This window comes from Struthio camelus, chromosome 1 (genome assembly GCF_040807025.1).
Source record: "Struthio camelus isolate bStrCam1 chromosome 1, bStrCam1.hap1, whole genome shotgun sequence".
In the NCBI taxonomy this organism is placed as follows: Eukaryota; Metazoa; Chordata; class Aves; order Struthioniformes; family Struthionidae; genus Struthio; species Struthio camelus.
The window spans coordinates 92,610,829-92,634,072 of record NC_090942.1 but is presented as its reverse complement, the minus strand read 5'-3'; the positions used below and the strand labels follow the sequence as shown (position 1 = coordinate 92,634,072).

The 23,244-nt window shown below is 36.5% G+C and overlaps 1 protein-coding gene across 10 annotated transcripts in view; it reads left to right on the top strand.

Moving 5' to 3' along the window:
- STXBP5L (syntaxin binding protein 5L) overlaps window positions 1–23,244 on the top strand; it is a 194,597-nt gene that overhangs the window by 120,154 nt on the left and 51,199 nt on the right. For all 10 annotated transcript variants that reach the window (XM_009689641.2, XM_009689643.2, XM_068957926.1 and 7 more), the window contains exons 12-18: window positions 1,024–1,171; window positions 2,957–3,024; window positions 4,255–4,295; window positions 7,719–7,936; window positions 11,721–11,893; window positions 17,815–17,940; window positions 21,878–22,029. In XM_009689641.2, coding sequence (XP_009687936.1) covers window positions 1,024–1,171; window positions 2,957–3,024; window positions 4,255–4,295; window positions 7,719–7,936; window positions 11,721–11,893; window positions 17,815–17,940; window positions 21,878–22,029 — 926 coding nt within the window. The remainder of the gene's footprint in view (window positions 1–1,023; window positions 1,172–2,956; window positions 3,025–4,254; window positions 4,296–7,718; window positions 7,937–11,720; window positions 11,894–17,814; window positions 17,941–21,877; window positions 22,030–23,244) is intronic.

The following is a 23,244-nucleotide window of genomic DNA, read 5'->3' as shown; positions in this document are numbered from 1 at the left end:
ATACGTGCACGTGCTGAATTGTGACCTAAATTTGTGTGTTGGAAACCAGATTCAACATGTATTTTTATGCATGTCTAACTTCACTAGACTCTGCAGGGACTACCGCTTAGGTATTTACTCAGGCATCTTAATAAACAATGGCATTGATTTATACCGACGGATCTATGGGATGCTTTCATAATCCAGTTGCTGTTTTAAATGGCAAGTAATTCTTTCACTCTAGGATCAATATTCTTGTGAAAGCGGAACTACACATTATGTAATGCAGGATCCGATTCTTATTTTGTTACGTCTCCAACACTTCCGATTATGTACATCCACATGCACACTGGTATAACTAAGAACAGATTTTTGCCCTCAACATCTTAAAAACATTTTAACTGAATCACATTCTGATCTCACTCACTTTCAAGAATAATTCAAATCATCTCAGCAGTATAAAATGGTTGTAATCGAAATCAGAATCAGGCTTTCTGCGTTTTTGAATTATGAATGGCATTGTGTAATCTGCTAGAGTGGGGCCATCCCTTTGATCAGACAGTCCAAAATGGTGCAAGTGAGAAATGAACAGAGATCCACTTCAGCTGTTATTGGTAACGTTCATTGTAGAATCAGTAGTCTATCAACACAAAAACGTTTGATGTAAAATCCACAAATATCTAGGTAATTCTTAGGTCATGACATAGGTCATATGCATGAATAGGATGCTTCTAGAAAATGTATAACCTCTGTATTTCTTAAATAAAATTTTGAGATGTTGGGAAAAATTAAATGTAAATGGGTATTTACATTGCAATAAGAGGATTCTTATCGTAGTACAAGAATTTTTGCATCCTTATTTGAATAACTACACATTATTATTGATATTAAGAACAATACCTGTGTTTTGCAGGACTAAGGTAAAGTATGATTTATTAGTAATAATTTTACCTAGATTATTTTATATACTTTAGTAGAAGAATATGTTTTCTTATATGCCTCAGTGTGTCACAGTGGTTCTAATAAATTGTCTTCCTTGACTAGTTTTCCAATCTTTGAAAATCCATATCCCATTGACATTCATGAGTCACCTGTTACCTGCACAGAGTATTTTGCCGACTGTCCTCCAGATTTGATTCCTGTACTCTATTCTGTAGGAGCAAAACATAAAAAGCAAGGATACAGCAATAAGGTAAACAAAAATAATATTGTTTGAAATGAAGAAAGTGTAACTAGATATACAACGTAACACTGTTGGAATACCTTGCTGAATTTTTTTCATTCTGCTGCTTCTTTAATAATCACTTCCAGGTTGGTCCAGCCAGCAGCTCAGAGGCTGACTATGACCTGTAGAGATAGATATACTTGAACGCACCTAGTGTTTTTCCTCAGAGGAAACAGATTGTGGGTGTTCAGGCAGCCTGTGCCCATCTAGTACCTCGAACGATACATGGCAAGAGCTTAGCATCAAGGCAGCTGCCACAGAGCCTATTTGGGAAGGGCAGAGGAGGCTGCGGGCGGTCTTCCTTCTGTGGTTGCTTGTGGGCTGATATTTGTCCCTCTGAAACACCATCAGTTAAGTATAATCATTAACCACCGTTATATAGGACTTAATGATGTGACTGCTGAAGTTATGCCAATTCAGATTGTGTTAAAGAAATACCGTCAGTTTAAACCGCAGACTTATCTGAATACACTATCTCTACTAGAAGCACCTACACTTCTCTACTAGAAGAAAAAAGTAGCACCTAAAATCATTACGACTGAATGAAGTTAGCAAAGAGCTTCAGTGGAAGTTGAGAGTTCACATTTTTATTAAAAGGAGATATTAATAATTATTTTACTGAGCTACTAAAGTCTTAATGAAATGATTTTAGAAATAATACCAGCTGCAGAAATAAAAAGAGGAAATACTATTTTTTTATAGATTTCAAGCATTAATCTGGTATATGTTTTGATCAGAATGAATCCATCATAAATAATTCAGAAAAACTTTGGGTAAACGAATCAGAGTTATCATCAGTTTTCTATTCATAGGAACAGAAGTATTCTGGGAGTTGCCTGGTTTTCCATGAACTGAGAGATTGGACCCTGTGTATTTCTTTTGGATATTAATTGAGCAAAGCACTTCAGAGAATATTTTTTCTCTCACTTCATCCTGTCTGCTTATCTATCCTTGTTTTGTATGCATAACTTCCCAAACTTTTCACCACCTACCTGTGTTCATTGTACACTCTTTTGTCCACTTGCTTTATTTCTGCACACACAAATACACCCTGTGAATGTAGCCCACCACTGACGCCGTCCACCCATGCCCCCACACATCCATTCCCTATATTCACATAACCGCTTTCTGCTCCCAGTTTTTTCCACCCACTTATACTCTCCACGCATCCTCACCCACTCTGCACATATGTCATCCTCCACATTTTGCTCTACCAGCCTCATCCCAGAAAGAGAGTAGGAGTCTTGCCATTAGTACACAAAAGGCAGAGAAGGGGTAATGATTTCATATATTCTGTGAGAGTCTCGTTCCCTCATCTTTTATCCCATTACATTATGCTTGGATAGTTGTTTCCCACTTTTCTGGGTCAGCATCTTCAGTAGTCCTTATGCTCAAAATTGATTCTCAGTTCTGTTCAGTGTCCTATACAAGCTCCAAGAGTCAACCCCTATGAAAAAAGTGGCAGGATTGTTTGCTATTCCTTCCTCTAGTTTCTATTACGAATCACTGCAGTGTTAAAGCTGTATTTCACCTTCCCATGTAGATGTGCAGAAATCTTTAAAAATATAGAACTTTAATCGATAATATAAAAATGCTAATAAGTTTTAAACACTTCTAATGTTACACATCTTTACTCCTTTATATGAGCTGTATTGCTTTGTGGAAGAAGATGTTGTCAACTGTTGAGTTCAAAAATTAATCAGTCCAGGCTCCGGATTGGTTGTGATCTCTGTGTTCTTGTCCTTTGCTTAGGAGTGGCCAGTCAGTGGTGGAGCATGGAACCTTGGAGCACAGACGTATCCTGAAATTATTATTACAGGGTGAGAATGAAAGTGAAGTTTTGTGCTTTTAAAATGTTAGTGTCTACAACTTTTGATTATGGGCTAGCTACGAGTGAGAGTTGAATCTTGATAGAGTGTCAAAGTATACATATATGGACCTCTTTAATTGAGGTAGGTAGTTTTTATTCTTGATGCAGAGTCACCATAGAAATTCCCACTTGCTGGAGAAAACAGCAAACAATGCTCAGGGGCGAACTACTGTGAGAATTGCTGATTGAGGCCCCAGTGCTAGAGGGCAAGTCTATAAACTTATGAAGATGGGATCTTTGGAAAGGAGTGTCCATTGCAAGAGAAGTTTGTGGCCCTGAAGGGCACAGAGAATAGCATTAGAAAAGGGGCCAGTTTTTCTTCCACGCCTCTGACCTCCTGGGGATTCTGTATTGACAATGGATTTGGAATTCTTTTTAGTATACCGTCATTAGTGATGGTATGGTGCACTGGAATGAATTTTACCTTCTAAGTGAGAGACAGTCCCATAGAAAAAAGGCATAGAAAGCCTCAGGTTGCAGTGACCACCCCATGAGCAATGCCTGCTGGATTTTCAAGGCACCACACTGTAAAACAGAAGCCGGTAAAACAGCCTTCTTGCATGACGGAGTCTATGTTTACCTCCAGTCTTGGTCGCATAGATGATAGCAATACATTTGGTAAACTGTTATAATCTACGATGCTTAAAAGCTATTTTTAAAAATTTATCTGCGAGAGTACCAATAAGAGGAAGGGGAGATTATCCTCATTTTAAACAGAAATGTATCCTTTCTCCAATTCTACTCCAAGAATGATTTTCTATTAATAAAAAACACACAGGAAGGTTTTAAGAAAAATGAAGTTAGCCTCTGTCTTTTCAAAGTTAGATGTATATGGCATTTTTACAGTGCAAAGGTGTGATGTTGGCACACTGTAAGGCCAAAGGTACTGTATCTTACACTTGTCATTAGTATGGCAATTAAGTTCATGCTGTTGCAATCTTTGGATTCATTGGGGGTTTAGTTCTTTATAGGAAATACATCAAAAAACATTTTACTAACCTAAACAAATGAATAACAAAATATTTTCTTGCAGTTAATATGGCTATCACTATATATTGTCAATAAGGTATGAAAAGTTACCACACAAAATGCAGTTTTGTATTTATCACTCACTGAAAGTATAAAATGGTTTAGAGTTGCATCTTATTTTAACACATTTAATTGTTATGTTTTTTTTAAGCCATGCAGATGGATCAGTAAAGTTTTGGGATGCTTCTGCCAGTAAGTGTCTGAAGTTCACTTTTCTATAATATTAACAAGTCACATAAATATATGATATTTAACAACATGAGCAGTAATATTTGGGATGGTAAAATTTGGAATAATTAGGTCAAATTAGGTGAATATTTGATTAAATTAAGGGGAAAAAAAATTTGCTAGTGAGATATGTTAGATGAAAACAGTGAAAGTCAAGGAGAATGATAAAATCTCCAGACATGATATATTGAAACCTGTGGTAAATAATTCCTGGGGCACTATTCTGTTGTGTGTATAGAAGAGGGGGCAGAATTAATCTAGTGTTCAGTTCCGTTGCTCGTGTCTCTTCTATTCCGAGTACAAAATATTTGTTTTACAGCTAAGTAAAAACAAAATATTGAAATACAATTATACATCCTAATACATATCTAATTTATAATTTTTCCCTCAAATATCAGGCTGTAGATTATCCATTTAAATCTATGTGTCTATTAAATTTGTGAATATGTGGAGGGAGGAGGGAGACCTAAATCTTTATTTTTCTGGTCTTGAGTTCCAGGAAATAAATGGAGAGTGTCTCCATTCATTCTAGCAGGGAGAAGCCTCAGAAAATAGTCATTTCATACATTCTGACTATTACTTACTATATATATCATAGAACAGAATTTTTCCTCTACAGAAAATACATATGGTACTTATTAGTAAAATGTCTTTCTTAAAAATATACATATATTTTGGTTGAAATTTAAAATATTTTGATTCAAATAATATAACTGTGCTTCATAGAAGTTACAGTAGAGAGACCTTGTATTCTGTTTCCTCTATGATCCTAGGTTCTCTGAGTAGAATACCTCTTCCACGAGGTATCAGTCTCTTCCCACTTCTTCAAGAAAAGAGAATGTGAAAGGAATAGCTCTGTGAAATGTTAGGCGCAGGGAGGTGTTGTTTGACCCTAATGACTGGTCTGTAATAGTGTTAAAGAACACAGAGCATGAAACATTTATACTACCTGCTACTTCCACATAGTACCACAGAATTGTCATGAGTAATAGTACTACCAATTCCATCCAAACATGGGGAAGATATGCAAGATTTTAATGTTAGCTAAACTTGATGACTGTCCCAGGTAATTGGCTTTTTACCTAATAGCAAATCCTTTCACTCATCAGATTGGACAAGGAGAAAATGAGGATTTCCAAAGTCTTGTTGCACACAGGAATTTTTTATAGACCTGCCAGTTGAACATGATTAGAAATTCACTTTTTATTATACTTTTTTTTTATTTGAGAATGGAAGAAAAACAGATAGATGGCAGCCTTGGAGTTTGTATCGTCCATCATTTCTAAGTTATGGTGAGCACCAAAAAGAGGAAAAGGTTTAAAAGACCTATTTTAGAAGCTATTAGTAATATAGAAAATGACTTGATAGCATTTCCTTCAAAGTTTGTGCCAAAAATGGTATTGAGGTCCTAGGAGTTTATCTACAATGTCAACAAGTTTTAGAGAGCTTTAATATAAAGAAAATGGGGGTAATGACTTGCATATAGAGAATTAGCATGAGGTATTAGACCTAGTCTTGTGCATATTTCCTTACATACATGTGCTCTCCTTGCAGGAATGTGCAAATAACAGGAATTAATGTTAATGTGAAACAAAACAGAATATTGTAAAAGTGTCTAGCAGATATGCTGCATTGGAACCAATGTACTAGTGATTCCTTCTATAAATAACTGGCAGGAGTGGGGAAAGGAAAAACCTTATCATCAGGAATAAACATAACCCACTAAGCAGTATGTACATGCTGCAATAGGAATTGGTCCTAGAGGTAAAAGCTTAGATGATTCTGAATATTCACAGATCCCTTTAACAGTAATAGGACTTTCCGTGCATCTCTGAAGTCCTGATCTCAATCCTGCTTCTCAAGATAATGTACTGCCCTACTGGTACAGTACTTGGTGCTTACTAGTTACAAGCTTTTAATTTAAATTATTTTATTGGAGTTCAAATTTTGTTTGAGGATTCACAGCAAATATAATATACTGCTGATACTTGAAAGCAAAAAGTACTTTGTTAGTAGGCATATTTTATTCGTGCAATTTTGTATCTCAAAGCACAGATTTGTGGGAGACAGAGTTGCAAAGCCATTGAAGCAGTTTTCCAAATTTATCTTTGCTCAAAAGCCACTGCTCTTCCATATTTGTTCCCGTGCAGATGGTGCATAGTAATTCCCAGAAGCATAAGGAAGGCATAGAGTCCTTTTGGTGCCCTAAAATTCTGTAATTCTTCCAATCCCGGTATGCACAGACCCAAGGTGTCTGATTCTAAGTGCCAGCCTGGATTTATCAGTGGGATTTTGTGCATCTTGAGGCCTCTTCCACCATCACAGAAGGCCAGAAGAATTTTGTATTCATTACACAGAAGCCCTTGCTGTAATTTGTGAAGATTTAGTAGCATGCATATGCTAAGACTCCTAAAATATATCTGCACTGCAAAATGAAGATGTAATTATGCTGTGTTTGTAGTCTCATTACATACCTAAAATACCATTCTTCCATCCTTTTTTTGTTTGTTACAGAAGCTAGCTTGACAGATATAGCACGATAACACCGACATATGTAACAGCTTTTCTTTTATGTATATATATGATCATAGAGGTGCTGGGCCTGACTGCCTGTTGTTCTGACCTTATGCAGTCATTAATTAATGCCACTGATAAATTAATGCAAAAAAGTGTAAAACACAACAGACAAGAATGTTAATAGTTTGTACTTCCTCCCCAGTGGAGTGAATGGCTACGGAGCAATCACACAGAGCAATTGTAAAAGATTTGTCAATAAAACAGAATATGGTTAGTTATAATCCCTTAACCTCCAAAATTCACTGCAGTGGCGTTCTAGTCTTCACCAAAGCGTCTGGATATTAAGGCTTGATGCATAGGTACAGCTGTAGATATATTTATTAGTCAATTATTCAAAGCTTTTTAAAACTCCTGTTCTTTCAGAAAATCTTTGCGTTGTCCCAGCCTGCAGAATGCTTTCCTACTTTTTTCCCTTGAAGTGCCATACATCCACTTTCTCACAAGAGAATAACCTCAGACAAAAAAAATTTTAGTTTTATAACTTACTAGAAAACAGCTACATGTATCACAGCCTCTCCTTAGCACTGTGTATGAACAGAAATATGGACATATGGTTGGTACACCTTTGACATCCTGTCTCAGAAAGTATTAACAAATACTTCACAGGGCAAATATCCGTTATGGAAATATTAAATGCATATACTGCATACCAGAATAATATCTATACTGTATAATACCCCTATTTTTCTTCCTGTAGGCCTTCATATGATTTTGTTATGTCACAACTGAAAAGATGATAGTTTCTGAGGAATTTTGTAACTGATTTGTTTAATGTTAAACAATATTTTGATATGTTTTAATATTTTACAGTTACTCTACAGATGTTGTACAAGTTAAAAACATCAAAGGTGTTTGAAAAACAGAAATTAGGAGAAGGAAAAGCAACAGCTGAAATTGTGGAAGAAGACCCTTTTGCTGTTCAGATGATGTATTGGTGTCCTGAAAGTCGAATTTTCTGTGTGGCAGGAGTTTCTGCATATGTGATTGTTTACAAGTTCAGCAAACATGAAGTAAACACTGAAATTGCGGTAAGTCCTTTAGAATTTTACTCTCATAATAGACCACCATTGCTAAATCTGAGTGCCTTGCTGCATCTGTGTTCATATACTTAAATATAACTTATATCAAACTATGTAAATATAGCTTCAGATATGATTTGCTTTCAGGACTTTATGATACTGCAAGTCTCTGTCATACCTACCTGCTGTAAAAATTCTGGGCGCATAATACATGCGTAGTGTTGGTCGTCTTAATTCAAGCATTTCATCTCTTTAGTTTATGTTCATAGTGTTTGTAACACACTACACAGGGGAACTGAAAATTGTCACTGCTTTTAACAAAATAGTTTTTGATTTTTTTGGCTTATGCTAACTGTGTTTCCTCAAAAGTGGACACTATGTAATGCCAAACTACTTATGCCTAAGCGATTGAAAGTGATAATTTCCTAAGCATCTTGTTCCTCATTCCTGTTGAAATACTCCTTTTTCTGACTCAGGTCTTAAGCAAGCACTTGATTTGAGGTAGAAGCAGACAGTTCATACTCTTTTAACTGCACTGCAGTCACCTTGTTCTTACCATAGTCACACAGCAAGCCTGACTTTGATTTAAACTTTGCGTTTCTGTTTCGCACAGGAGCGACAACCATTGCTAATAGAGTGGCTGAACAGCATGCATAAAATAAAGTATTCTTTCTTAAGTCTAAGATCTTTAACAAAAGACTACTGTTAAGAATGAGACAACCTAAACATGAATGTCTCTCCCTCAGGCTTGCCTTAACTCGCTCTGGAGAATAGTTCGCATCTTTGGGCGCTCTCTCGCCAGAAAGTCTTTCTCTGTGTCTGCCAGCTCTCAACAAACCCAGTGGCTGAACCAAACTTTCTCTTCTATGTTCCATCTCTCCAACAAAAATTCTTTTCCTTTTCACAGTATTTTAATGTCCTTTTGATATCTATGGCTCTAGCCTGGCAAAAACATTTATGTCACTTCTGGGCTGTAATCATGTGCCAGTTGGTTAGGAGATTCATTACCCTTTCAGGAAAGTTTAAAAACTAATGAACAGTAATTCTGCCTTACTGACCAGCTGATCTATAATGCTGTTATTACATCTGAATGTCCTTATACTATTCCATAGCAACTGCACAGTAGCTCTTATTACCTATCTTTTATTTTCAGTATTTTCATGTCTCTTAATTTTTCAGCTGAATTGCAGCAGAACTGGTATTTTCTAAAATGTAATAATATGTGCAATTTAACAGTTTCTCAATTTCATCTGTAGTTTGGAAGCTTTTGTGTGAGGGATTGTTTTGTGAAGCGTTGTTCTATTACTACCTAATATTGCTGACATTGTCAATGAGTTTCCCTGGGCTTTGTGCATCCCTATTCAACAGATGTGCCTCAGCTTTTGGTTTCAGCATTTTTATTGCAAGCACTCAATCATCACTCCTAATTGGTGCCTTTTTTTTTTTTTTAATATAAAAAATATTGCAGTCTTTGTTGGAATACCTACCTGACTTAGGTTGTTTAGTTTGTCTACATTGAGCCTGAGCTGATCAGTCTCAGGACCTTTCTACTGCATTAAGTGAACTCAGATTCTAGCACTTGGTGTCCTCACATCTCTAGCAACCAGCCTAAACTCAACTTGAGTTCAATCCACAAATCCTTTGAGTACAGCAGCAGACAGCATTTTAAGTAGTAACCCATGTTAGTTTATCTGCCTGACATCAGTCTTGTAGCATCATTGCTATGGTGAATGGAAAGCGTGGAGGCTACACAGAGGTTTCTTCATGTGACAGGTTAAGTCCACGCCTGGGTGTGCCCTAAGGCCTGCGTTGGCTTTGGGATCTCCTGAACAGGAGAATTATTTGCATCCTTCCATATCGGACTTCCAGTCTTGGAGTCAGTCTCATACAGTTATATAAATAGCCTTCTTTTCCTTTTTGACATCTGAATCCATTCCATCCAGTCCAGGAAAGAAAAACATGTTAAGCTTTCCCACTTTTATAAGAAACAGGTGTCTAGTAAGCATGATCACTTTCTGAAGAAAGGAACTTAAATTACTATGATAGTATCAGTCTTTCCTCAGTATAGCTCATTTTCTAAGCTCTTGAGAAGAATCAGAAAAAAAAGTTTGCATTAGTTTGAATGTCAAAAGGAGAATCAGTGAACCTAATGATGGGATCCTCCAAAGAGATCTTTACAAAGTGGACCAAAATAAACTGGTATGACAGGTCTGCATTGCTTTCAAGGCCCAGTCAGCTGGGACCAATGCTTAAAAATATTAGCAGTCATATGATTAGCCTAAATTTTTCTTTCTGTCTGCAAGTGAATGATAACTAGAACTTAACAAAATGAATGTTATTTAAAAAAAAAAAAAAGAGAGAGAGAGAGAGAGAGGAAAAAAAAAAAAAAAAGGAGACAGATTAAAACAACCGAAGAAGAATGAAGTCTTTCTAACATGGTAAGCAGGAGAAACATATTCTTCAATAGTTACTTCAGTCAGTCATGAAGACTAAACAACGTTATAAATTGTTTCATTCAGGCAGCAGTTATTTCCAAGAGATTATAGCACAGTATTTTGCTCGTTAGTCTTTGAAGGCAAAGACTGTCTGTAGGTTTCTTAGTCATTTTAGGCAAAAAAAATCTATAGTTTTTGCAGTGGAGAAAGCAAAAGTGAAATTTTGGGATACTTTCTCTTCTAATTGAATAGAATCACTTATTTCTGCAAGCTCGTGTTTTAACATAGCCCTTGATTTTTAGTGATAGGCGAGTGCTCAGTGCTCAGATCTTTATCTCCTGATTTCATAAAACCTAGCTATTTTCCTAATGCTGCCATCTTCATCTTGGTATAGATGTTGTCTCAGAGAGAGATCGCTAACTGAGAAGAACTTTGCAGTGTCTATATCTGTAATTGTTTCTGATGTGTTGACCGCTTCAGAAAACCAGCATTGCAATTACTATTCAGATAGTATTCCCAGGACCTTACCACTCTGAGGGCTGTTCCTTGTTTCTTACTTTTTTCAAAATAGCAATCTCCTTGGGCAATTCATGAGAGAGAAAGAATTACCCAACATTTATTGTGAATCTTTGAGATCATTAGTCGTATAGATTTGAGCCTGTTTCCTTTTCTCTAGCCCAGAATGAACGTGAAAGATAGCTGTTTTGGACTTTGCTTTCCAGAATCTGCCAAACTTATTTGCCATCTAAAGAATATGGAATGTTATGGGCTGTTATCTCTGTATGATTTCCTGACTCCTACCTATGGGCAAATGAAATCCCTTGGTCAGTACTATCCACACTGTCAGGTTTTTGCATGCTGGCTGAAATCTATCCGATAGGTAGTACACCGACTTTGGTGTACTAGCAGTATGAAGACGGAGCTGATGATTCTTTCAATTAATTTGCTTAGGAAAAGGATATTGGACAACAGGCAGAACATTTCAGGACATTAATCCTAAGTGATGCCTTCTTATACTGAAATAATTTGTATTTTAGGATGAATGATTCATTTCTCTTTTCATACTAAGTGTTAGAAATTTGTATTTATATTCTTTCCTTTTACCTACAATAAAAGGCTTAGATCAAAGTAGGACTTGGAGAAATATGCCTACATACCCTTCACCAGTATAGGGTAGATGACTAGTTCCCTATCTGCTTATGCTGTTAGGCTGCATAAGTAAGAAATAACGGGTTTTGTTGCCGGGAAAAGGTGTGTTTATTTTCAGAAAGACAGAGTTACTGGTATTTATTTGAAAGTAATAGAACTTCCAGTAGCTTTCTTTACTAAATTATAACTTAGTTTTTTATTTATTTAAGTCATTAGAGGTACGACTTCAGTATGAAGTAGAAGATATCATTACTCCTGAACCGGAAATCGTTCCGCCATTTCCTGATGCCTCCTCCCAGCTTCCTTCTTTAAAGAACCTTTCAGGCAGTACCAACACTGTAGCATGTGAAGGATCGATGAAGGACAGTATCCCGTGTCTTAGGTAAGACTATGCCATTGTTCAAAGACTTATCTTCCTAAGAAGTATTTGTACCAATTGTATTAACGAACACATTAACTATCAGGAAGAGGAGGTTAATCATAGGTACGTGACCCAAAATGAGAAGAAATCAGCATGCAAAGCTAGCAAAAGAGTTGAGAAAAAAAACTTTGCAAGGGATGTGAAAAGGCTGGAAGTAAGGACTGAAAAGATCAAGTGAGATTCATCTTGAAGTTTTGATACAAGGGGGAAAAATTATAGCAAATAAAACTTGAGGGCAGTTAATAAACTGTTACACTAAGATTCAGCTGTAATTTTCCAGTGTGATGTAGGAGTAAATCTCCTTCTCACACCCACATTTTGAATGGAATACAAGCACTGTAGAATAGTTCAAGAAACTTCTGAGAAACATAGTTGTTTTTTGAGTTCACAAAGAGATTTCTATAAAACCATCATTCGCAAAGCTTTCCCTCCTTGATTAATTAATATTACACTTTGTGAAAAAATCTGTATGCTTTTTATGGGGAAGGGAGGAAGGGAACTGGTCATAGGCATGAAATATCTTGAAAATATACACTTATGAAATGGTTTCACTGTGTGGAAGTGCATATGCATTTTAAATCTTTAGAAAGTACCTAATTGTTGTTTGCTATAGTACACTTTGACAGTATTTGGAGTAAATTAATATGTTCTTACTAGTAAGGGAGATAAATTATGGGTTTTAATAGTTTCAAAACAGAATTCCATGCAAGATTCTGTAAACTGTAATTTCACAGCAATTATAGTGCACTGCTGATAATAATGATTGCTCTCATTTTAGTGTATTCGTTCTTATTTTAGTCTAATTATTATTAAATATTTTGATGCCTCAGTTATTTCAAAAGCAGTTTAACTGAAATTTGCAGATACTTCAGCCTGTTGTACTCCTGAAAATAGTGTTTTAGCATTTAAAAGCAATATTGTGACATCATTCGTTCATAATTAACAGTATTTATTTGGCATCCTGTTAATCTGTTCACTTCATTCAGTAAGGCAGTTGAATCTCAGGCCTAATTTTAATCACGGGTATAAACCATTAAAGTCAATAAAAGAGGCACTGAGAAGTTATTAAAAAAAAAATCCCAAGCTGAAAACTGTTTTTTCCCATTGAAATTGATAAGAATGCAATTGTTGATTTCAGTGGAATAAGATTTTCCTGTAAGGGATTTTTATTTGATTTGATATGGGAGGGACAAGGGGAGGGTGTTCACCTTGAAGGTAGAAGGGTTCTTGTGAGCTGGAAGAAGTTCTGCTGGTTAGTATTTAGACGTTTGCTTAACTAACTATGTAATCTCACATTAAAGTGGCAGACTGACTTTTGTGTGATTTTGCCCAAAGTAAGGATATAATTAATTTTTTAGAGAGGTAATTTTTAAAAATCCAAATAATTATACTACTACAACTAGTGGCATACTCCCTCTTACATTGATTTAAAAGTGTGCTGTGCGCTTTCACTTCCCTTTCTGTAGGGAAAGAGATATAAATATCCCAGTTCTTTCCCCAGACCCTAACCAGGCCCTTTCCTTTCCTGACCAAAGACTTCTATTCTAAGGAGAAAGATGATGATAAGAGGAAAGTAGTGCTGGAGATGCAGAAAAGCCACTAAACACCAGAATGCTGCTATTGATTTTATACACAAGTCATGCAGGTGGGCAGCAGTACAGGATCTAAGATTCAGTGATAGTAACGTAAAGTTGCAGCCACCTACACAAGGAGGGTAGCTGCACAGCTTGAACTATAATGACATTCTGCTTAAATTTTATATACAGACTATATTTTTAATCCTTGCTATGTTATGTTTCCTTTCATAGTTGCTTCTCAACCTCATTATAGCGAACAGGCGGCACTGCGCACCACATAATTTTTGCTAGTCATTGCCAGAAATCAATGTCTGAATGTATTTGTCTTTGCAGATAGGTACTAGTGATTGAATATACTGAAGTAATGAAAGCTTAGAATTTTTCTGAGACTTAAAAGTAAATATAAAAGTAAAAAGTAAAAAAAAAAAATGCTTATTTCAGAAGTTGCCCTGAAAGGGCAACTGGTCTTGGGTCTTACTTTCTCAGATCTCATCTGTTTGTTTTGTATCCTGTATAACGTTTTAAGGACAGAAGCAGATAACGGAAAACTAGAAATGAGGTGCAAGATGGGACCACTGCCACTAGCATACCCCTTAATAGCTTATCCACAGCCATAAAAAGTGGGGGGGGACACATTACAGAGGATTTTCTGGTGGACTACTTTGTATTCAGCTTCTTTCTGCTTGCTGTGATTTTTTTTTTTTTTTGAAAGGAGTAAGTTACGTTGTTTGCAGCTTTTGTTTCTAGCTTCCCCAGCTCTCAAAAGGACCCCTCTCCCTTAGGTTGGGTGCACAAACATTCTTCCCTTTGTTTTCACAATACTCCTGGGTAATCCAGGGCTTCATTAAGCTCATGGAAGGCATCACTTCAGAACTGCTGCTTTATGAACAAGTGGAAAGACCAAGGCTTTATTGCCGGTCGACAGGTAAGAAAGTGCAACACTTTGAGCAGAGCTTTGCTGTTTATAGGAAGCAAATATGCAAAGCTATTGCTGGCATGTGCAACTTTATATACTTGTGCAGTCAAAATGGGAAAAAGGTAGGAGAAGATCAGGGTCATGGAAGGTGGGAGCATATGGTTGTCTTGGAGCTCCAGGTGAAGGTCTTGTTCCTCCTACTGAAACGTTGCATACGTTCTGCCATGATCCCAGCAGGCAGTATTTTCAGGGGACTGTAGGACACAGTTTGAATTTTCTAATTGGACTAATAAATATACTCTGGAGCTGTGGAGTTTGAGGAGGCTACAGGACCTAATAAAATTGTAGATGATTGTGAGAGAGTCATCGCATGTCTAACGGTAAACCCTTCAGCTCTTTCAGCACTTGTACCAGCTCCTGTTTTTGCTGCTTCCTCTCTTCGGGCTTGACGCAACTGCACACTAGTTCCAACGAGGTGTCTTATGCAACCACACTATACCACGTGCTTATTATGGTTTGGTAAACCTGCACTTGGCAAAGTCATATCTTACTCCCGCCAGTGCCACTTTTTGGCTCCCATGATTTCTGTGGCATGCAGTAGTGCTAGTACGTTGCTATATCTGTTGCAGTCTCTGGCATCAGCCATGAGTGACAAGATTCCTTATGAAATAAAATGGAAGTGTTTTTTTTTTTTTCTTTCTAACTAGGCGGATAAGATACCATTCATCTCCATTATTTAAATGTCATGGTCAGGCCCTCTTCCAGTCTGAGTCAAGACTTGTGCTGTTGAGTCCTTTCCTTTTGCTTTTGTGACTGCAGGAGCCCTGATTAGGGCGAGGAATAGTAATCCAGACCCATTGCCTGGAGGTCTGTTCTCGCAGCTGGTCCTGGATGATAAGGAGGAGGAAAACAAGGGAGGGGGAAAGCGTCTGCCTTTTTTCAGTGCTGTGACGTCTTTCCTAAGACAGGATCTGAGTCAAGTAACTGACTATTCTTTAAGATAAACGGATATGTAAGATCTGAGTAATACTGCAGAAAAAGGGAAGATAATAGCATATCAATCCACTGTTCAGGAAATTCATTTAGAAAGATAGATGAAGAATACTTTTCTCATTAAAGAGTGAATAAGTGAAAGATTTGGAAAGCTTAATGAGCCCTCTGCAGTAAAAATATAAGCAGTACAGCAGGAACGGTACAACTGAAATGGTTAAACAATTCCAAAATAGTATGTGGGTGTATTTTGAAAAAAACAGTTATCAAATATATCATGAAGATCATATAATAATATATCATTAAGCAAATAGCCATTATCCTTTGAGTACTTCTCCAAAAGTACCTTCAAGTGTTTTTACTGCTAACACTTGAGCTTGAGATTTTCTCTTTGTGTCATAAGGTACATCCATGTCAAGTCTTTCCTCATGCCTTGCACTAGCCATGAAAGCATGAAACATGTGCTACAGTCCTCTGTTCTTCATAACTCCTGTCTGAACTAGAACACTTTGCTTTGTGAATTGTCAGTTGTGCCACTTGGATGGTTTGGTTCAGAAACTATGCTACATTTTGTCCTTATATGGTTATTTTTTACTTCATTTTACTTCAGTTTTCTGCTTCCATCTTCATGTTTTCGAGGGTGATAGACAAATTTGTTTGACTTTCATTTGCTCCTGCTCTGTTGTTTTAAACAGTGGTCTCTTTCATATGCAGACAGTTTTTGTAGCTCTGTTACTGCATGGGATCCTAAAGATGAACTTTGGCCCTATATCCCTTCCTGTTTCGAGCAGAAACTGTTTCTATCCTCTTTGGTGGATCCAGTAGAAGGATCTTGCCCTTCCTTCGTATTATTATAAACATTTAGACCTTTCATTTCACATCCTTGATGTTTCCTGGTAGTCCTGTCATTTCCAGAGCTATGTTGGTATGTTTTGTGCAACAGTCTCGTACATCCATCTTCAAGACTGCAGTCCCAAAAAAGGAAATCTGGCATATTCCATTCACATGCCACATGTCTGGCCATCTTGGCAACACAGTGGCATATCTTCCTTCCTCAAGGGCCCTTTTGAACTCTGACTGAAACAACAGTCAGGGCTACAGAAGAAGGAAGTCATATTCTCCAATATGTTAGGCTATATTACCTCCTTTTGATACTCTAGTGTCACATACCATCCTACAACTGAACTCATGGTCAGCCCTAGGCATCTTTGTGAGTCTAGCTGAATTTTTTTCTCTCTAGCGCACTTCCTACTGAAGTGTGTGCCAAGGTCCATTCAGATCCGTCTGAGTTTGGCGAGGAAAATTGTTTCAGCCCTCAATATTCTAGTTAAGATTTCTTGAAGAACTTTTTTTTTTCCTTTGCAGAGCTTTTTCATTACTTTCTATATATTTTTGCGATGTTGCCGTTCTTATCAATAATGCTGTGATTCAGCTTGCCTGATTTCAATGACAAGCATCTACATCCCACTGCTCTGCTACAGGACAGATGAGGAAATATTATCAGGGGGCTTCTGGGAAAGTTGAATCTCACTATTTTCTTCTCATCCGTTCCTTCATGATTTGCAGGCCACCAAGAAGTGCCTCATGTAACAAGGAGTTTGAGGAGATGGATATGCTTGAAAGTTGGGCTTAAACTTAAGTGTCCCTGAACAGGAGGGTGGCTAATTGCTAAATTCTCATTGTTTTAGTAATTATGCTTATTGGTGATTAGTTACTGAATACTTTGAACCCAGATATATTTGCTATAAACAGAATTCATGGTGACAGGTGATGCAAGATCAAAAGATCTGCTCTTCTGGTACACCCAGCTTTGCAGGGTGGAGTCTATAATGGTGGATTGGGATTTGAGCAAGGAGAAGAATGGAATTCTACTGAATTGTTTTTACAAGAGTGCTCATGCTGCCAAAACCAGCTTTATTTCAGAGTAAGAAAGTTGCAACAATATAGAAATATCCTGTTTCAAAGTTTTAGAAGAAAGTACTTTAAGTTTTCCTTTTAAGTTGATTATTCATGCTGATTTTTAATTATACATTATATACTACAGGAAAATGTTATGACAATGGAAAATCAAAGTGATTATACAAAAAAAATTTTTATTCACCCCAAGAATTCGCCTCACCTACACCTTCTCTAGAGTTTCTCTTGTAGCAAATGCTGAAGTTTTCAGATTTGTTCTTACGACAGAAATTAAAGTCAAAACCTGGAATTCCTCCATAATATACCTGTTCTAATTGCAATGCATAGTCTCAATGTACCGCTACATTCACAATATGCTAGAAATGCTAATACTGCTCTCAGCTTATTAAGGGATAACTACTTCACTAGTATTTCTTCAAGGGAAGCAGATGTTATTCATTGCCCAGTCTGTCTGTTCTAACTTTATACCTTTTTCTTCTTAGTGTTAAGACTCGACCTGTGCGAATGCCTCCTGGATACCAAGCAGATCTTGTTATTCAGTTGGTGTGGGTGGATGGCGAGCCTCCGCAGCAGATTACCAGTCTTGCTGTAAACTCTGCTTATGGACTGTAAGTAACTCAAAATTAAGGTGTATTGATTTATTCTTTATTGCACCAAATCGTGTATGTTCCAGTTATACTTCAAAGTTCCCTGCAGACACTTAAAGTCAGAGTAAAAAATCAAAACCTACCGTTCCCCGCGTTCTTGGGGGAAAATTGCTTGAACAGGTAACTTGTGAAGACTGTAATATGAGATATTAAACTGTCCTTCTTGCCAGTATTTTTACTGTCCCTGGTTAAAAGACTGAATCTTTTCAGATCATTCTGTCCCTCCTTTCAAACAAAATCTGATTACCTTTCAGATCTATAATTTTCAAAGATATTTTGAAAGGATCACCAAGAGGAAATACATTTCGTAGAAATTAGTGATGCGATTAAGCACTAAATGTCATTTGTCATGACTTCATATATTTAATTGAGAAATTCTCTTGTGATAGCAACATTTTTATGTGCTAATCCCCATACATATATTGAAATAGATTGTATATTTTCACAAGATAACCAGAGACCTGAAATTAAAAATTGAATAAGGAACATTTCAATGCTAATTTCTGTATGAAAATGCAAGTAGGTGTGTCTGTGTATATATTTTTGCTCGTGCTCAATTTAGTTGCTAATTTTTACTGTTTTCTCCCATTGAGAGTTACCCAGATACATTAAACTGATTTTTGAGGGAGAAGGTGTTATTTCAGTAAAAAACATAGGCCTCAGTAGGTATTCAGTGGCTGACTCCCACTGATTTTCAATAGATTGCTTGACTGTGTTTGGACACTTTGGAAACTTTAAGCAGAGCCTTCACATTTGTGCAAAAATATTGTGGGATGGGGCTTGTCTTATATTGGGTTTTTGTCCTGAATTTCCAGAGTTTCCTGGAATCTAGATGTTTCTTTTGTTTTACCACACCAAGATGCATTTGTGAAAATTACTTTTTTTTTTTTTTTGCCTAATTTGCTCCCTTACAGGTCTCAGATCTTAGGCCAGAATGTGACATCTGGCTCTCTCAATGGTTTCCTAAACATACTTGATTCAATCAAATGTTTTAAATTACTTCCTTTCCTAGCAGCAGTAATAGTTTACAGGACAGTTGTCTTAAAACCAAGTTTACTAAATCCATGAGTGTTTCAGAAAAAAACATGTGAACATGTGAGATGATAAAAAAGCTAAAGCTAACCTAATGCAAAACCTAAAGGTAACGTTCCTACAAAACTTACCAAAAAAAAAAAAAAAGTATTTCTTTGAATTTCTTCTGCGGAGTCCCTTCTCTCTTCCTCTCACTTGTCTTTCTCAACTTTTTCCTTGGGTCTGTACTGAGAAGTTATAACCCTTTCTCCTCATCAGAATCTCTTTTAATGCTTTAGTTTTCTCCTGGTATCTAGCTTCACAATCTGGCAAAACAACTGTCTTTCAGCATAAAGCTTGAGGATGTGCCATTCTCGTCATGCTAGTTATGATGCTGTTTATTTGGGTTATTCTTTTTGCCTTTCTATGTTTTTCCTATAATAGTTTAATTGGGAGGAAGGAATATTGTAGTGAGCAAGTGTATCCTGGAGTATCTACTTTCAGTATTCTTTTAACTATTTTGATTTCTGTAACTGTGTGATACAAATAGTAGTGACTTGGTGTCCTTGATGTTACTGCAGCCACAAGAAAGGACTAAACCAAGATATGAAAAAAATTTATCCCAGCAAAGATAAATCAACATAGGCATTGTGAAATTTTATCTATTTTGATTTATTTTGTTTATTTTTAATGATAGAAATCTACAAATTAAACATATGAACACCATTTTTATTTCTGTTACAATGAAGCATCACATTCTACTTTCATATATATAACTTTGTACAAAATGGTCGTCTGGCAAATACGACTGGTAGCATTCATTTTTGTCCCAAGGAAACTGTATTAAAAAACTTTTGTTCTTCTATTAAGTGAAATATGTTTTAGTAATTTCTGAAACAGATAAAACTCTTAAGTGTGTAGATTATGGAATTTATTCTGCAGTACACTTCATGATCTTCTCAAATAAGCACAAAATATTGCCAAATAAAAGTGTATTTTGTACCCACTTTGAGCAGGACTATATTCCTACTTAGGCTACGGATCAGTGAAGAATCAACAAGGGAAAAAATACTATGCTCATTCACAGATGCTATACTAAATGCACTGTTAAGTATAGAGTTTTCTAGAGAAAACATGATATGGTGACAGGCGGTAGACTTTGAACTACTGTTGTACATGGGACCTTAATTTGCCAGAATGATGAATAAGAAAAATCCACCTTATTTTCGCCCTTTGCCTTTTCTGTTTGCTGTATGGAACCCTCTTTTGTATGATGGAAAGAGAGGGAGAGAAGGTGCAACAAAGGAACATGTTTCATCTATAACACTTCCTCTTCCTCCATCTCATTACTTCTCTTCATATACTTTCCTACATACAAATTCATGTATCTTCTTAAACATCTTTTGAAGCTATATCGAGAAGAGTCAGCAGAAGGTGAGTGCACAGCTCAGTTTTAGTGTGAATTGAGCACCCAAATATCTTGCAGTCCTTCGAACTGACAGCCTCAATCAAGTTTTACATAAAATCATGGAACTTGATGAGGAATGATTCCTAATCTGATTGACCATGCTTTGGGATTCCGAGTTTCCTGATGGCTGTACCCCTGATCCTTTCTATCTGGAAGTTAAAGCTGTAGTCTGACAGAAAAGGAAAGATTTGCATAGAGTAATTATCAGTATGTAATATTCCTACTTAAATGGAGTCTCCAGCAATGCAGTGCCAGGAGTTTGGTATACGGATTCTTTGGGTAGGCATAAAGTTCTCTGTGAGTTTATTTGCCATTATTTAAGTCACAAATAAATAAGTCAATTTTGTTTGTCTATTTTAGTACTAAATCTTAAATAGATTCAAAGTATTACTGAGAGTATGAAGCAAAGATATCTGCTGAGATACAGGGGGTTTCATACACTATGGTTAACTTCAGGCTTTCCCCTAGGTCTTGCACAGAGACATGGTTAGTGTCTTTTTTTGTTGTTGTTCCTTTTCCCCTTTTTTTATTCTTTTTCCTTAGCTAGATCCATGCTTTGTCTCCCCCCAACCTCTATCCCTTCTGAGCTGTGAAAAAAACATGGACAGAAGGCATCTTTTGTAGGAGAGGAGGAGAAAGTGCTGCTGATCCAACACAACTTCTTCCCCGTTTTTGAAATTGGTGTCAGCAGGGAATTGGTAGAATGCAATCGAGCAGAAGCAGGGGCCAAGTACTTCTAAAGGGAATTTCTAAGCAGCAAAGAAATGGTCCCAACTCTTCTTCCTTATACTGAGATTGCGGTCCAGATCTTAAGTAATCTCATAGCAGTTGGGAGTTCTTGCCCGTGTTTCAAACCACCATCAAAATGCTGGTTGTGGAAATGTTTCAGAGGGTTACAGACTGATTTAGCAGAAATCTGTAATGTAGCTGAGCTGGTGCACTTGGAAAAAAGTTTCATAAACATCCTTCAGATTTGGGTATCTGCACAGCACCTCTTAACATATTCCGTTTATCATTTTTATTTAGATAAATGTTTTTATTTATGCATGTATTTATATATTAATTTATGTGTATATTTTATATTTATGTATAACTACTTGTTAAGATCTATGGCCAGATCTGTAGTCTTAATTTACATCAGTATTATTAGAATGATACAGTTCAGTAAAGCAATTTAGATATTACTGCAATACATGTAGCACAGAACAGTAATTAAAGTGGACAGTCTGCTTTCTGGAATGTCGGTTACTCTGTTTCAGGAAACAAGCTTGCAAATTCAGAATTATATCATGAAATTATTAAAACTAAGCTTTGAGAAGAGTTTCTTCTCCAAGCATTTTTCCACAATGAAGAATAATTATTGTTTGCACCATTTAATTGCATATTATTAATACCTTTGAGGAACATTTCTATTCTCAGAGTGGCATTTGGAAACTGCAATGGTTTGGCCGTAGTGGACTTTATGCAGAAGACAGTACTGCTGAGCATGGGAACCGTTGACCTATACGGATCAAGTGATCCTTACCAGCGTCAACCCCGTTCTCCTCGCAAAAGCAAGCAGTTTACTGCAGGTAGGAGATAAAATATGGTGGTTATGAGCCTGACATGTTCTTTGGTTTTTTGCCTGTGGCTTTGTATAGTGCTTTTGAAATGCATGACTATCTGCCAGCCAGTGGAATTTCTGTAACTTGATGAAAGAAATCTGATATGCTTTCGGTACTGATACTTTCTCAAAAACGGGATGTTTTATGAAGTTTATTCTTTCGGGATGGAGGTCAGCAAGTGATCCCCTTAGCTGAGTCTCTAAGAAATTGTAATGAGTAAAGCAGTGACAGTCACCTGACCTGTGTGCAATTTTCTTCCAAGTTTCAAAAAGTTCAGACCAATAAGTAATTCTTCAATCTAAACTTAATGGTCGTCTTCCAAAAGTTAATCATTGCTATTTGAACAAACAGATGTGTTCAGAGGACAATGTAATCCCTGAGATACATGTTATTTAGGTAGCAAAAGCAGCTCAAATTAGCCATTTTGTTAATGAAATGAAAATTGATATAAACGTGTTAAATCCAGCTATACCACTTTTTAAAATATGACACCAAGAGGAGCATATTTGTATCTTCCTGGCTATTATTATGCACTGCATGTTAGAAGTATCAGTCCATCAGCACAGATAAATTTTGGCATAAGTTTTTGTTAATCTCAAAAAAATGGCATGTGTGAGAAAAAGAGTCAGAAAGTCTTATATGTTTCAAGTCTTTCTTGACTTGCATATTTCATAGTAACTCTGCGTATTTCATAGTAACATAACTGAGCCAGACATGATTGTGAAATGTTATTCACATAGTTCTGAAGTTTTAAAGTTAGATTTTAAAATGTGTTTGATAATATTCAGTGTTTATAATCTATCCATAAAATTATAAAAGCAGCAGATTATAGTGGCTTTATGACATCAGCATTTTCATCAGCAGAGCCTACATTAAATCATCTAATACTGTTTCTCCACAAAGTCAATGGAAACATTTTTCATTGGAAATAAGATTGAACTCTGGAAAAAAAAAAAGTAAAAATAGAGAAGAAAATGCAATTCTTCAGGCTTACTTCTGTTCCTGAAAGCCCATTTATCTCACTTTGTAGGCATTTAATCATGGTGAGGTTAGTTCTCATCTGTGCCAAGTGTTAACATGTGAATTTGGCAGAGCTGAGGAGAGAAGAGACAAGCAGCTTCAAGCCACCTTTAACTTCTCTGTCTGGGCCGGCCAGACTCATGGCAGCTTCCAGCATAACTT